Source organism: Cygnus olor, chromosome 6 (assembly GCF_009769625.2).
Source record: "Cygnus olor isolate bCygOlo1 chromosome 6, bCygOlo1.pri.v2, whole genome shotgun sequence".
Classification (NCBI taxonomy): domain Eukaryota; kingdom Metazoa; phylum Chordata; class Aves; order Anseriformes; family Anatidae; genus Cygnus; species Cygnus olor.
This window is the reverse complement of record NC_049174.1, coordinates 30,421,918-30,437,748: the sequence shown is the minus strand read 5'-3', so window position 1 is coordinate 30,437,748 and position 15,831 is coordinate 30,421,918. Positions and strand designations below refer to the sequence as shown.

At 62.7% G+C, this 15,831-nt stretch overlaps 1 protein-coding gene across 1 annotated transcript; it reads left to right on the top strand.

Moving 5' to 3' along the window:
- The first annotated feature begins 8,083 nt into the window (after positions 1-8,083).
- Positions 8,084-15,379, top strand: LOC121072362 (motor neuron and pancreas homeobox protein 1-like). Its single transcript, XM_040561884.1, has 3 exons — positions 8,084-8,683; positions 13,802-13,962; positions 14,251-15,379. Exons 1-3 carry the CDS (start codon positions 8,257-8,259, stop codon positions 14,566-14,568), a joined length of 906 nt encoding a protein of 301 aa, XP_040417818.1. The 5' UTR covers positions 8,084-8,256; the 3' UTR covers positions 14,569-15,379.
- Positions 15,380-15,831: the final 452 nt, after the last annotated feature.

The window sequence follows — 15,831 nt, the reverse complement described above, 5'->3', positions numbered from 1 at the left end:
AGCAGAGCCCTGCCTGGCCTGACCTCCCGCCCCCCCCCCCGGCACCCCAAACCCTCAGGGTATCTCATTGCTGCTCACCCGGGCTGGGGGTCTGGCCAGCGCCCCAAAAAATCCCCCAAAATCCCAGTTAGAGCCTCGGCCTCCCCGGCAGTGGAGGTGGTGAGGGGGCCGGGGGGCTGTGACCGGCGCCCCCCTCCCCCCCCCCCCCGCAGCATCACGCGCCTTTATTTATTTATCTGCTCTTTGTATGTACCATAGCCGGGAGGCATCGCGGGCGCGTGCGGGGGAAGGTGGGAACGGGAGGGGCGGGCGAGCTCTTTGTTTGGGGGTGGGGGGGTGGGGATTTATTATTTTTTTTTTAATTATTATTTTAATGAAAAGCAGAAATTATTTAAAGATTATTTTAAAGCACAGTTTTTATGGTGATTGCTGTCCAGGGCAAAGCGAGAGAGCACGAGTCGGCAAGTGTATTTTTGTCTCTTCACTGGATGTACCTTTCCTGGTCGGGGACACGGCCCAATAAATCTGTCATCTCCCAGGAGGGTGCTCCGAGCTCTGCTGTGGGGGGACCCAGCCTCGGGGGGGGGGTGTGGGGGGGGTGGGCATCGCCTTCAACCTGCAGCCCCCAGCTTAGGGCAGAGCAAGCTGAGAGCCAGTCCCGGGTGGCTCCCCGTCACCGCAGCGCCCGTTACCCCAGTGCTCCCCTGGGGATGGACCCCCCCCCCCCTCCAAGTGGCACATGGGGTTCTCCACATCGGCTTGGTGCTAACAACCTCCAGCTCTGCCCCCCCACCCCGAGCCAGCCCCGTCCCCCCTCCAGCCCACCCCACACCCCTGTGCCCCACGCAGCCTCCCCGTGCACCCCTGCCCCATCCCCAAGCCTCCCCGTCCCTGTCCCACAGCGGGGCTGGGAGCGGGGTCCCACCGGGGTCTTTCCCCAGACCCCAAAGCACGGCGAGCGCGGAGCAATCCGGCCGCGGGCTGTCAGCGAGGGCCCTCCTCACCGCGGCTAATTTAAGGGCTCGGCGAGGCGGCTGGGCTAATTTAATTAGGTTCTTATTACAGAGAAGGACAAATTGGTCCCGGGGGGGGGTGGGCGGGGGGGGGGGGCCCGCGGGGTCAGGCCTTGGAGAGCCGCTTTATGGAGTGAAATTTCCATCGGGCTGCCAGCGGTGCCGCGGCCGGGGGGAGCCCGAGGCGGGGGCTCCGCTCCAGAGGGGATGCTCCGGCCGTGCCCCCTCGCAGCTCAGCACCAGCCCAGCTGACGGGGGCAGGCACCCCCCCAGCAGCACCGGTTGTGCCCTTCGGGGATGTCCCGTGGTGTTGGGGTCGTCCCCAGGCTCAGGGTTTTAGGGTATCTGTGGGCATGGGGGAAACGATCTCTGCCCCGTTAGGAGGCTGCTGCAGGGCACTGCGGCCTGCTTTGGGGTGGAAGCGGGTGAAGTGTGGGGTGCTGGCTCTGGGCTGCCCCCAGGGCATGAAGAGGAAGGACCCGTAAATAAGATTTTGGGCTCTTTGCCCTCCTGAAGCCCTGTCAGCTCCCCCATAGAGCTCCATGGAAAGCACAGTGATCCTGGCGGGGGTCCCACCGGGGCCCCCATCCCGTCCCGTCCTGTCCCACCCCGAGGTGGTGATGGATAGGGATGCTGGTGGGTGGCCGGCAGAAGGGCCGGGCTGACGAGGGGGTACCACAATGGATGTCCCTCCATCAATTTGTCCCCATTACCATGTGAATGGTGGGCGGGAGGGAGAGGGAGGGCATGTGGCGGCGGGAGAAGCCCCACACATGCTCCCATCTGGGGCAGCGGGCGTCCCCCCTCCCTAAAATCCAAGCCTAGACCCCCGCCCGGCCCCAAATCAGGGGAGGAGAGGTTCCCACCTCCCATTCAGCGCCTTGTAAAGGTTACAGGGCCCGGCCTTGTTAACAAGGGGGGACCCCAGCCCCGTCCCCGCCTCTCCCGTCTGTCCCTCGCCCCCCGGCCTTCTGCCGTCGCAGCGCCCGCACAACCCCGGCTATGGGGTGGCAGCACCAGGGGGTGATGCTGGCGGTCCCCCAGGGCAGCAGGCACTGACGTTACCTCGTGCAGGGTCCCAGCGCTGCCTGGGGGGCCGGACAGTTGCAGGATACGGCCCCGGGAACCCCGCTGCCATCCCTCAGTCACCTCCTGCCAGAGGCTGCGGGGTGCCCGGGGACGGGGTGTGCGAGTATGTGCTCACGAGGGACGAGGAAGGATCTAATCAGGGCCCTTTTCCTTAATAAATCATCCCTCTGCATCCCCCGCCCTCCCTCCTGCTCCAATAACTCCCGGCGGCGGGGGCCCCCCAGCCACAACAATGCGGCTAATGGAACGATTTATTTTCCTAATGGTGCTGGTGGGGAGACGGGGCGGCCGGGGCGGGGGGCAGCACGCTCCGGGGCAGGAGTTTCTAATTAGGGAATGAAATTTGATGTAAGGCTGGAGGAAGATGGATTCGCCGCCTGACAAGGGGCCTTTCAGCTCATCAAAGCGCCCGAACGGGGAGGTAAATTAAATTATTTCTAATTCGTCGCTAACCTCCAGGGAGTCACCCTTCCACCAGCGGAAGGTGGGTCTGCTCCTGAACCGAGGAGGTGCTGGGAGGACTGCGGTTAAGCGGAAGGGACTGGGATCTGTGAGGGGAAGAGGCTGCCGAAAAGGGCCGGGGGTGGGACGGGACAGCAGAGCGGGACAGGCTGCCGCCAGCTTTGCTGCGAGGATGGGGAGGGAAGTGGTGGTGGCAGAGGAAAGAGCTGCGAACGGCCAATAAATCAACAAATGGTTCACCTGGGGCAAGTCCCCCACCCACGGTTGTCGTCCCAAAGAGACCTGGAGCAGGGCTGAAGCACGGCCAGCCCCAGGGTGGGGTGCGGCAGCCAGCGGCGAGGAAATGGCTCACGAACCCTTGGGGCATCTGAGCAGGGCCAACATTCGGTTTTGAAGGGGTGGCTGGTCCTGAAGCGGGGGCTGTTTCGGTAAAGAGCCTTGTTCTCATGGCTCCACACAGGTTGAGGTCAACGCCAGCGCTGTTAAGGCATGAAAGCACTTTTGGGGGTGCACGGTGTTCTCCTAAATCCCCCGTACTTAGTGTCCTGGGATGGAGACTCTCAGCTGCTACGGAGAAGACGCTCACTGCCTTCCAGCGGGCTGAGCCACGGAGTGGCCTCGCGGTGCCACCCTGCCACCAGCCCCCACAAATAAGTGCCAGGGCTACAGCTGACAGCAGCACCGAGGAGCTTCTGTACCAAGCCACGGTCTGCATTCCCTTCAAGATCTCCTCCCAGCACCCAGGGAAGGGGAATGGGGAGGGAAATGGGGGCTGTGCCTCATCGCGAGGGGCTGGGGGGGGCCGGGCTCTGCGGCAGACCCTCCCCGTGGCTGTGCCGGGCACAGGCGCAGAGCGATCGGTGCTGACCCAACACTCCAGGAATTTAATTTGTTTAATATATTCCCTGGGAAAGGAAGAAAATAAATAAGTGGCACCTCGCGTGCCCCCATGTCTCACTCTCGCAGCGGAGGTGTCAGCTTAACGAGCCGAAGCCCTCAGCCTGATTAACCAGCCGCTGCTCCCGCTAATAGGGAGCCACAGCGCACCGTGATTGATGTAACGAGAGCATGAGCCCCCTGGGAGGGGGTACCATGCCCTCCCCAGCCCCCTTGGCACCCCCTTCCCCAGGGCAGATCACCCTGCCCCACTGCTCTGTAGGGCCGGTGGGGCGGCAGTGCCAGGGGAGACGGAGCCGGGGCTGCTTTTGCATCTAGAGGTGAGGACACGAGGGTCTTGGCTGTAATCCATGGACCCCTTTTCTGTGCCAAAGGGAGGAAAACTCTGCCACACACCCACCCGCACAAACCCTGTCCCATCCTTTCCTCGCTCAGCCCTAGAAGCCCTGCCTGTCCTTCCGCCTGTCCCCCCGTCCTCCCGAGGCACCCCTGGGTGTCACTGCAGGGACGTCCCCAGCTCCTGCCATCCCATGCCATCGCCACCCCCTGCCTTGGGAAAGGGTTAATCAGCAGCCAGGGAGACAGGGTAATAAATGGCCGTTATCTCGTTAATGAGCTGACATTAATTAGAGCCCAAGGTCCTGGGAGGAGCAGCTGATTTATCCAGTCACCCTGGGAGCAGGCTGGGAGCTGACTCCATGGAAAGCCCATTAGCAGGAGGTGAGGCTGTGCCGGGGGTCACCCCGCACCCAGGGCCCAGCCTCGACTTCCCTCCCCTCTGGGGGAGCAGCTCAGGACCCTGCGAAGCCAAATGGGAGCTGAATGTCCTGGAGCTGATGGGACAAATCAGGGGTGTGGGGTGCCCCAGTGCCCTTTGCTGGGGGTGGTAGGGGGGGAGAGTAGGGCTGTGGGCACGGGGTGTGATGTGCTGGGGCACGGTGCTGGGAGCGAGGACACAGGGGTGTACCAGGAGGGTGTTCCCAATGGGCTGTGCATCCCATCCCTCTTTAAGTGATGCCAGGCTGCCGGATACGACACCTGTTTAGCCTTTTCTCCAAAAAGCCAAAGCCTGGGGTAAGGATGGGCAACGAGGCAGAGCCCAGGTCCTGCTAGAGCTTGTTTGGCGCACCAGAAGGAGGGGATCTCTGGGTGGCTGCTGTGGGTTTTGGGATCCTATTGCTTCCTCTGGCTCGTTCTGCTCCGAGCAGCCCTTCCTGCACCCGTTTGCCATCCCCCTGCTCCAGGAGGGGAGCTGCTAACACGTTTTTCTGCTCAGCCTTGCCACGTCCCATCAGAGATGGGGCTGCTTATTTGAGGAATCGCTTGCCTAAATAAACAGCAGCTCAGAAATCCCTGCAGGAGGCCTGTCTGGGAGGGACTGCCGCAGTGTTTGCTCTCCCTGTTAACCCCTTCGCTTGGGGCAGGTACCTGGGCTCAGCGCCGTGGGGGGATCGTGGAGGCTGGATGCGGTGAGCAGGGGGCTGCGGAGCTCCCCACCGAGCCCGTGCAGTGCTGGGGGATGGAGACGTGGGGATCTCCCTGTCCCTTAGGGCAGAGCTCTGCCTGCTGATGGCACGGCCTGGAGAAGCCCCGGGCAGCCTGCAGCTGGCTCGGAGCCCCCCGGGATGGGCAGGAGCAGGCAGACCCCAAGCAGAAGGGGGTGCAGGCAGGGACAGAGGCACACGGCCCAGCCTGGGAGCTGGCGTGCAGGTGGCTTTGGTGGCACTCCTGGCACTTGTTCCTGCCATCGCTGGGAGACACCTCAAGGGGTTTGGGGAGCGCTGGGCTGTGCGGACAGCCGCATCGGTGCCTTCTGCGGAGAGGATGGCCACCAAGCAGCCTGGGACACCGGGCTGGCCGTGCCAGGTCTGACCCCGCAAAGCCCGGCTCCCACCGCTGTGGGGCTGATTAGGAGCCATTATCTCACCGGGCCACCCGCAGGTGACTTCGGGGCTGTTCATTTTGCCACAAATCACCCCAGGGCTGGCAGTTTATTTACCTTCCCCACCAGCCTCCTGCGGCTTCCCAGAGCCCGGAGATAGGGGTGGCCTGCGAGGGGCAGGGGAAGGGCTGCAGCGCTGCGGGTGATGGTTAGGGCTCCAAAAATCTGGGGAAGTCATTTCCAAAGGCAGAAAGCCCTGGCTGGAGGAGCAGTTAATCCTTAGCAAGCCTCCTGGGGACAGGGAAGCTCCTGCAAGACTTAGAAGCTCAAGCCTTGGTGGGAGCAAGATGGTAGAAATCCGTGCCTGCCGCCGCCCAAACCCACCGTAACGGCTTGGTGTTAAACCACGGTCTATGACTGGCCAAAATTATGGGTTAATTGGAGATTAAAACAGCCTCAGCACGGGTCTTGTCTTTGTCTGAAGCCTGGGATAAGGACCTGATCCTGGGAAAGCGAGAGTCTGCTTCCAGTCGGCGGTTTTTTATCGGGGTGTGTGTTTTCCTCGGCACCCTGGGCTTTGATCTTGGGGCAGTCGGGTTTGCTGAGGGGTGTTACGTTGCTGCCCAAGGTGACAGCGAGGAAACGGCAGGGCTGTAAAACTGAACTGTGCTCCCAAATGCTACCTGTCCCCCTCCACGGCTCATGTCTGAGAGCTGAGGCACCGCTGGCAGGTGGCTGGGGAAGGATGCGAGCCTGCAGTGCCCTTGCATGCCTGGGCCATGGGGTCAGGCTCTCTCTGGCTGATATCCCGGGGGCCGTGGCCTTCGGCTGATGCTCGGGGTTGTGTATCTCTTGTGTGCAGACCCTTCTGCAATGGGCAGAGGTAAGGGACCAGGCCACAGCCACGCTCGCTTATTGCAATCCTCAGATCTAGTTAGCAACCAGGTGAGCTGTCAGCGGAGGACCCTGATGGATGGGAAAGCAAGTTCCCTCCTTCCTGAGGCGGGAAATGAAGCTAATCAGACCTCGGACACCTTAATCCAGCTCTGATCTGATTAATGACCCCGAAGACTGTGAACTCATCAGCACCCTGGCATCTATCACCGCCCGCATCCCGCCCCTTCTGCTGGCCACCTCCCGGGGCGGCTCTCCTGGGCTCTGCTCCTGTCCCTGCCCGCTGGGTGCTCCTGCCCCAGGCACGTCTCTTGCAGGGCCCCAGCTTCTGGGTTTGGCTCGCCTGGAGGAGGGATCTCCCCCTATTTTCATCCCAGATTTCTCTTGTTATTGGGAAGTGAATGGCCTTGCTTGCTGTTGACCTACAGAAGAGTCGTCCTACCTCTCTTGCGCCCTTGGTTCCCGGGATACCTGTTGCAGCTCTCCCCTCTGCCCGGCAGCCAGGCTGCTCCGTTCCCACCCCAAATTCCCTTCTGTGCAATCTAGCCCTGGGCTGGCCGTGGGGCTGATTCCTGTCCTCCTGGGGAGGCAGCTGGAGAAGGGCTGTTGTGTGTCTGTTCCCATACAAAGATTTGGGGCTCAGGCCCCAGTAAGCTCAGGCAAAGGAAGGAGGAAGTTATCTCCCACGGGGGACCTTTGGACCTCGGTGCTGCGGGTGCAGGGAGCTCAGTGGGCTCCAGGCCAGGCTGGATGGGCTTGCGGAAGAGAAGCCCCTGGGGCTGCCGGGCAGAGGAGGCTGGGGAAAGTCCCGTGTGTGCTCCTGCCTTTCTCTTCCCTGAGCGTCTGCTCGGAGCCTTTGTGGGAGGCAGGATACTGGGGACTCTTGCCCTAAAATCTCAGGGAATCCAGCAAGGATAGAAATGGTGAAGGGGAAGGAAATACAGGGATGGGAGCTCTCTCTAGCTCTGATAATCCTTAAGCAGAGCTGTAGCAGCTGCCTCACTTGCCTTCCAAAGAGCAGGACCCATTGCTGGGCACAACCAGAGGCTTGTCTCGTTGCATCAGCATGACAAAAGGTGGGACCCTGACACAGACAGGTACAGACCTGCTCCCAGATGCTCTGCTTCTTCCCAAAGGCCGCTGGCAGTGGAGCTACGGTAGCTCTGCTCCAGCTCACCCACATCTCGCAGAACAGCTGAGGCTCTCCTCTCTGTTCCTGGTGGTGCTTTTCAAGCTGTGGCTTGCCTGGATAAGCAAAGCCTGGGCAAATGAGTAAAAATCTCCCTGCCTGCCCTGTTGGCATCTTGGATGGGTGTCGGTGATGCAGGGAGGTGGACGCTCTGTGGAGCCAGCTCAGGTCCACGGATCTCCGTGTCCCAGAGGGGTGCAATGGGAAATGGCAGGGGGACATGGAGCACTTCTCCTGCCTTCCCAGCCCTGAGGTGCCCAGGGCAGAGCCCCTCAGGGCTGGGGGTTCATGCCACTGAAGCCTGTCCGGTCTCGCCCTATCTGAGCAGATCCATGTCCTCTGCAGCCTCTGTTTCCCCACCGAGGAAACCGGGCCCGGCTGTGGGTCAGCGCTGCGAGCCCTGCGGCCTGGGGACCCCCTGGGCACGGAGCTGGGCCGGGTTACGAGGCCGGGGAGGCGCAGAAGCCTCCGGATCGGGCCCCACGGGGTCCCGCAGCGCCGTGCCGGAGGCTGAGGACACCGGAGGCTGGAGGCCCGCGGGGAGGGAGGCCGGGCCGGCGGGGCGGGGGGCCCGCTCGGAGCCAATGGGGAGCTGGGGCAGGTGGAGGGGGGGTTAAAAAAGCCCCCCCGGTGGCGACGGGAGAGCGAGTGCCCGGGAGGAGGAGGAGCGGAGAGGAGAGGAGGGCTGCCCCCGAGGGCAGCCCCGCGGAGCGGAGCGGGGCCCCGCGGGTGGATGCCCGCCGGTACCGGGGCTGGCCCGGGGCTGCCCGGCCGGGCGCTGCCCTGGCAGGCGAGCCGTGCCGTGCCGTGCCGGGGGTGGGGGGCCCGCCATGCACAAACCCATGGAGAAATCCCAAAACTTCAGCATCGAGGCGCTCCTGGCTGAAGAGCCGCCGAGGAGCGCATCTCCGCCGGGGCTCAGCCCCGCGGGGAGCCCCGGCCCCCCCGGGCGCACCGACACCCCCTCGCCGAGGGCTCCCCAGGTCTCTGCGCCCCTCGGCCCGGCCGGCTTCGTCCCCAAGCCCGGCTTGCTGCATCTCCCCGGCCCCGGGCTCGGCGCCCTGCCGGCCCTCTACCCCCCCGCCGTGTACCCGCTCCCGGCCCTGGGGGGCCAGCACCCCGCTTTCGCCTACACCGGCTTCCCCCACCTGCCGCCGCCCGGCGCGGAGCACCTGAAGGCGGCCGTGGCCGGCTCCTTGCCGCTGGAGCACTGGATCCGAGCCGGGATGCTGGTGCCGAGGCTCTCCGACTTCCACGGTAAGGGATCCGGGACCGCCCCCCCCACACACACCTCGGGGCTGGGGCTGGGGGGCTGAGGCTCGCCGGGGCCGCCCCGTCGGAGGTCGGGAGCCCTCGGGGCCGGCCCTATTGCGGGGTTTTTGCTGTTGCCCGGCCCCGCTCCCCATTGCGGGGGGCCCTTTGCGGGGTCACGCCCCCAGCGCTGAGACCCCTGAGCGGAGTCCCGGGGTGCGGGGGGGGGAGATCTGGCCCCGCCGCCTGCCCTCCCCCGGCCCGGGGCTGTAGGGCGGCACGGAGGGGGGGTGCCGGCCCCGGGGCCGGTAGGGCAGAGGTGCTCCCGGGGGGGTCTCTGCCCGCACCCCCCCCCCCAGCCGCCGGCACCGCACGGCCGCCGCGGGCTCGTTGCGCGCCGCCGCCGCGGGAAGGAAACGAAAAGAAAGAAACGGGGAGCGGGACCGGCACCGGGAAACGAATCAGAAGCGCCCCGGGCCGCTGGAAACGAATAATAACGCACAAATGGAGAATTAACATAAATCAGCCCCTTCTTTGCTCCCTCGTTAAGTTACACCTGGACAGGCTGAAGGGAAAGGGAAAGGGGCTGTCCCCCTCCCTCGGCTGCTCTCCTTTTTCCCCGGCTCTCCCCGGGGCTGTGGGTTTTGGGTCCAGCTGCAAAGTGGTGATGGCACCTCAGGGTGCAGAGTATTCCTCCAGGCTTGGCTTCTGGCTGGGGTAACGTGGACAGGTTTGTGTCCCAACGGGGGTAGCTCAGGGGAGGAAAAGCGGCTGCTGACCCAAGTGTTGGTGGGTTGGGACCTAGAGAGCTGGGAGAGCCAAGGCAGACGCAAGGAGGTGTAACGAGGATGTGGCAAGAACTGCCAGGGCTGTAGATTTTTCAAGCACAGTGACCACTGCCCCAGTCCATATCCTGGTCAAAAGGTGCTTGGTCCCAGTTCTGGGGAGCCCTTTGCAGGGGATCCTGCTCCCTCGGTCCTTGTGTCCTCTTGTTCTCGCTGCTGTGTAGGCTCTGCCATCAGGCCCTGGCCCTCGTTCTGCACCAGCTCATTCATCTCCAGGCTCTTGTTCCAGTCCCTTGGGATCGTTTGGGTTCTCGAGGGTGTCTCCAGCTCTTCCTCTTGTGGGCTTGCTGCAAGATTCAAAAGCAGGTTGACTTCTCCTTGTAGTCACCACTGCCACTTGCTAGATTTTGCCCCAACGTGCTGGCTGTTGTGTGGGGATGGGGACTGTGGTGAGGGTATGCAGGGACAGGAGGGGACATCTGCGTCCTGCCTAGGGCATGCTGCCTGCACAGCCCTTCCTCACCCCCGTGAAGAGGATGGTGAGCTGGGCAGGAGCCTCCCGCTGTTGGCACAGGGTTCTTGGGCTGCCTGTGGTCTGTGTTTCCCCGTCCCATCACCCAGCCCAGTTGGATGGACAGACAGACTTGCCTGGATGAGGTTTCCAGAGTGTGTGAGCACAAGTTTCTGTGCTGCTGGTGCTGCTCATGTTTAGCTCTCGGGTAGCACTGGGCAGATACCTGGGGGAGACACATCTGAAAGCCTCCCAGTGCTTGTTCTGGAGCACCCCAGAGGGAGGTCACCCTTGCGATGTATTCGTGGGAGATTCTAGAGCCAAATCATGAATTCCTTCTCTGGCTTCAAGTGTAGAGATGTTTTGCAGGCACGGCGTGGTCTGGTCTCTGGGGAATGGTCAGGGTGTTGGAAGGAGAGGGACAGCCCCTGAAGCGAAGCAGCAGGATCTGCGGGGAGGCACGGCACACAGTTGCTCTGCTCTCACCTGCCCTTGTTGTAGGGGAAGGCAGGGTGCTGGGGGGTGGCTTGAGACAGTGGGCACCTGCACGGAGCAGGGCTGGGGCTGGGTGCTGGTTCTGCTCCGAAAAGCGCTCCCACTGCCGTATACACGGGTGCCTTCCTCGCCATCTGCCTCTGCGGAGCCGCAGCCACCACCCGTGTGCCTCTGCTGCAATGCAGAGTGAGAGGGCAGGCGGGGAAGGTCCAAGGAGCAGGCATGTCCTCGCCGCAGCCACCTGGGCTCCTCTGCTCCCAGCCCGGGTCCTTGTCCTGGGGGCTCGGACTCGCTGTGAGCAGGTGGCTGCCCTCCTGAACTGCTCGGGGAGAGCGTTTGGCACCGGGGTGCTGCGCGCATCGGTATTGATGGGAGCTGTGATTTATTTGCCCTGGCTGGCGGCGTGGAAATGCAGCAGGGTGCTGGGAGCTGAGAGCAGAGACCTGCCTGGCAGACATTTGTAGGAGCAGAGCGTGGTGATGCACAGCTGCGGGTTGGGAGACATGGCAAGGCTCTCGGGAGGAACACGTGGTTCCTTTCTGGGGACCTTTCTAGGGGCTGCAGGGACTGCTCCTGGCTGGTGCCTTCCGAGGCTCCCGTGTGTGCAGTGGTCTGGCATCGGCAGGAAGCACGGGCTGGGAAACAGCTGGCAAAGAGCAGGCAGGAGCCTGCTGATGGAGGAAACCAGGGGGTGGAAGATTTAGGAAGGTCCCTTACACACACTGTCCCATGGAGAGCAGTCAGGGCTGCTGGCAGACCCCTGGCCGTGGACCACCTCTCCTCCTGCCAGCCCTGACATCTGCAGAAACACCTCCAGTGGGGGCGGGGTGCTAATTTCCTCTCCTTTATCTGCTAGCCCACAAAGCCAAGTGAGCTATAGCTAAACAAACCGAATTAAAACCAAGTGGGTTAATATCAACCTTGGATTAGGTTCGTTATCAAGTAGACAGAACTGTATCGAATAAGCTAATAATTCTTTATAAGCTTTACCTAATTATCCGGGAGGCAGCTGTCCTGTACAGCTCCTGGCCACAGAGTCGGGGGCTTTCTCAGCTCCAGGCCAGCCAATATATTCACTGATTTTTGCAGCCAAATGCCAGGAACCCATCAGAGGGGCATGGCCAGGCTGAAGGGATACCGAGATGAGCTGTGATCCCGCAGGAGATGTACGGGTAGGTAGGAAACCCTTTGTCAAGCAAAGGCATGGTGCTGAGGCAGGAGCTGGGTAAGGGGGAGAGCCTTCCTGACGGGTTGCTCTTTTTGTGGGGTGGTGGCGGTGATGGAGAAGTGTTCACAGCTCGGCTGACAGGGAACTGAGAGAGGTGAGCCCTGGGGGGGTGCTGTCCGTGCCACAGGGCAGGGGAAGGTTCCACCAGGCACACGGTTAGGACAGGCATTTCCCCTCTGCACGGCAAGCTGGAACATACCTCCTACCCTCAGAATCCCCGTGCTGGTGGTGGTGGCTTTTGGTTTGGCCGGGACTGGGGCAGGAGGAGTTGGGGGCTTCTAGAAGGTCACGGTCTGTGACGGGCACCGTTGTGCCGAGCCCGAATTGGAGACACTGAGGTGGACAACCTGGCCAGAGGGATTGTGCTCCAGTGGCCAGTCACCTGTGTTGGTAGTCGTTTGGTCTACATCCCATTTAGATTTGTCTGGATTTGGGCAAAATTTCTGCTCTTCCTTTTCTTGCCTGACCAACCTGTCCTCAGTGTCTTGTGGAGAGCGAGTCCCTTTTTGGGGGTGCTGCTAAAGCAAGCTGCCTGTCAGCATCCCCTGAACCCGAGCAGACAGAACTCCCCCTGCTTTCGGGGTCAGGGCTCATTTCTGTGCCTCCGCCCTCCCCACATCTGGCCTTGCAGGAGGCAGCACAGAGGAGCCTTTCGTCTGGAGGATTTCTGTTTTCCCCAGAGCCAGGATCCGCTGCCCCATGGCACAGGCTCGGGGTTGAGCTCAAGGCTCTCCATGTTGAGGTGGGAGAAGCCAGTCCCCCTTTCCTTAGCAGAAGGGGCCCTGCTTGGATCTGTTCCATCCCGTGTCTCTGCTGGTTTGCACAGACCATCCACAGCCCAGACCGCTGCAGAGCTGAGCTGTCTTTCATCTAACACTTTTTAGATGAAAATATTGCCCTGGGTGCATGTCAGAGCCATCGGCACAGCATCCCTCTAATCAGTCCCTTGTTTAAATGGCCAGAGGCTGCGAGGTGGATCTGGTACCGTGGGTGTGGATGCAGGAGGGGTCGTGTCCACCCCTGCTCATCACACAAGGAGTTTGCAGAGCCCCAGCCCAGCCCCACCTCTGCCTGTTTGACCTGTCCCACCCAGCATCCAGGTACCCGGGATCAAACCTGGATGGCGCTCAGTTAATGCCCCCTTCATAAATTCCTGCGCCGTGCGTCACCGCTGTGTTTGTGAAGGGCTCGGTGGACACCTCGGGAGATGGGCAGGTCGGGATCAAAGCTGGAATCTGAGGAGATAACGTGGCCCCGTGCCCCACAAGGAGGACGAGCCGCGGTGACCCTCATGTGCCACGCTCGGCCGGGTGCTGCTGGCCACCTGCTGAGGAAGCAGAGGCATTTTGGAGATGGATCCCCCTCTGACAGCTCTGCCCCGTCCCGAACCCACGTGGGGCTGTGGGGCTCTGTCTCGCTCTGTCCCACGTGTGTCTCTGTCCCTGTGTCCAGCCGGGCAGGAATTTTCTGAGCTGGTGCCTGGGTTGCCGACGAGCTGGAGGGAGAATCAGGGCTCTGCAGCAGTGCCGTGGGACATGGCGAGGACTTTGTGGCAGGGGTGATGTGCCAAGGACCTTTCCCGTTAATGCCCCCCTGCACCGCTCCGGCCCTTTCCTCCCAGCTGCGAACCTCTGGGTTTGATTGCCGCTGCGGTGCTGGGAGAAGCAGTAAAAGCCGAACCCTGGCGGGGGGGTACAATAAAGCGAGCGGAGAGGAGATAAGCAGGGATCAAACACGGCGCAGGAGCCACCCCAGCCGGCCTCTCAAAGGCCCCTTTGTTCCCCAGCCTCCTGCTCGGGGCCGAGGGCGAGCTATCAGCCCTGCGCGGGGCGCGCGGAGCCCTGCGCCGCAGCCCTCGGCAGTTGGGCAGACACCTGCGTGTCCCGGCAATAAAAGGAGCTTTAATTCCAGTCACAGGACTGATCCCAGTTGCACACCGAGGCCTGATAACGTATCTCGCCGGTCGGTATCAGCCGGGCAATAAAGCCATTATTGGGGCGGGAGGCGATGGAAGAGGCGCTCGCCTTCCTCCTCACGCCGGGCTCGCCGAGGGGGTGCCCCTGGCCCCGCTGCTCCCCGACCCCATCCCGCTGTCTGTCCCGCAGCCACCCCGCAGGCCGGCTTGATGGGGAAGTGCCGCCGGCCCCGCACGGCCTTCACCAGCCAGCAGCTCCTGGAGCTGGAGAACCAGTTCAAGCTCAACAAGTACCTGTCCAGGCCCAAGCGCTTCGAGGTGGCCACGTCGCTGATGCTCACCGAAACACAGGTACCTTGGTCCTGGGGGCGCGGAGGGGGGCACCGGCAGCTCCTGGGGATATGGGGGTGGGAATTTGGGGTGATGCTGTTGCCCCTCGCTTGGAGCTGTGAGTCCTTCCCCAGCCTCCTGGCAGGGATGACCACAGGATGCCTGCAAAAATGGGAGCCTGGGGGGGGCAGGTCTGTGCTGCAGGGAAGGCAGCGGGGGGAGTGGGGACTGGATGGGGCACTGGGGGCACAACTGCATGGGGCTGGGTGCCCGTGGCCCCGGTGTCACGGGTTCTCTCTTCGTGGGCAGGTGAAGATCTGGTTCCAGAACCGCCGGATGAAGTGGAAGCGGAGCCGCAAAGCCAAGGAGCAGGGGGCCACGGCGGAGGCTGAGAAGCTGCGGGGGCTCGGCAAAGCCTGCGAGAAGCTGCTGCCCAGCGAGCCCCAGGGACAGGTGGGCGAGGGCCCCGAGTTTGTGGGGCGCAGCCCCGGCTCGGGCTTCCTGCACCGCAGCACCGCCGAGCTGGGCTACGGCCCCGACTCCTCCTGCTCGGGGGGCGAGGAGGATGAGGAAGAGGAGGATGACGAGCTGGGCACCACGGAGAGGAAGATGGGCTCCGTCTTGTGAACCGCGTCCGGGGAGAGGGGCCGGGCTGAGGCATCGGGGGCCTCTTTGCTGGCAGCCACAGACTGTGCCCGTGAGGGGCAGGGGGGCCGCGGGGAGCCTGCCCCCCACTTTAACTTATATGTGTTTGGATCCTATTTAACTCGTAATTATTCCTCTGTGTGTATCTGGGGGAGTCCCCACACCCTGCCCCTATAAAGCTGTTATCCGGATGCCTGTGCTCTTCCTTAGGGGACAGGGGCTCTGCCCTACCAGTGCCCCCATGCTGCCCTACCTGGGGCACCAGGGGGGAGAAGGGGGGTGCTCAGGATGTGTGCCCCCTCCTGTGGCTATAGCTTCCCTGGGGGGGCTGTGCCGGGCTCAGATCAGCCCCTAGTAGTGGGGTGACAACAGCCACCCCCTGCCGCCTCCCCAGCAGCTCTGGGCTTAGGCCGTGACCCAAAAGTGAGCAGGCTCCCCTGGTCCTTAGGATGCTGGAGGGTCCTGAGAGACCCTATATATTATATATGTGTGTGTGTGCATGTGTATATATATATATACTTCCCTCTATCTATATATGCAAATTTCCCAAGGTTTCTGCACCCTTTCCGGGCTTCCCCTGGGGATGCTGTGATGGCAGTGCAGGCACAGGGACCAGTTTGCTGTGCCACCCCATCCCATTACGGGGCTGCAGGAGCGGGGCAGGCTGGGCTGGGCTGCCCCTACCCCATGTCCTACTGTCACCCCTCAGGGCTGTGCCAGAACACCATGGGCTTGGGGACAGAGGGGACGGGGATGCGTGTGGAGAGGCACGGCTGGGACAGAGGGATGGGCAGGGAAGGAGATGAAGGGAGAGGGGAGCGTGGGACCGGACAGGCAGGTGGGTGTTGGATAAGTCCTACACAGGGGGACAGTGACCCGCAGCGGCTGCTGGCAGCTTAGCATCTTCCCCTGGGTGCCTGACCTGGGTGCCAGGCATCCCTGATGCTCGGGTCCCCTGTCCCCAGGCAGCACAGCCCCGGGCATGGCGGGACCCCTTGGGGGGTGTCTGGACCCCAAAACTGCCCAGGGGAGCACGGAGGGACGTGGGTGGAGGTGGGCACCGTGGGGAGGGGGCGAGCTGGGGGCCGCAAGGGTGGCAGGGGCAGCGAGGGAAAGGGAAAATCAGGGAGGAGGAGGGGAGCTGAGGGGATGTCACAGACTTGAAACCGTTCACCTTGACGGGCCCTGACAGGTTTAATTTCCAGAGTACAACCATTAAAGTGATGGATGGGAGGCGTTCGTCTC

Excerpts from the sequence above, each read along its gene's own strand:
- LOC121072362 (XM_040561884.1), top strand. The coding sequence starts at position 8,257 with ATGCACAAACCCATGGAGAAATCCCAAAACTTCAGCATCGAGGCGCTC. Across the intron at positions 8,684-13,801 it reads GAGGCTCTCCGACTTCCACG|CCACCCCGCAGGCCGGCTTG; the intron begins GTAAGGGATCCG and ends TCTGTCCCGCAG. Across the intron at positions 13,963-14,250 it reads TGATGCTCACCGAAACACAG|GTGAAGATCTGGTTCCAGAA; the intron begins GTACCTTGGTCC and ends CTTCGTGGGCAG.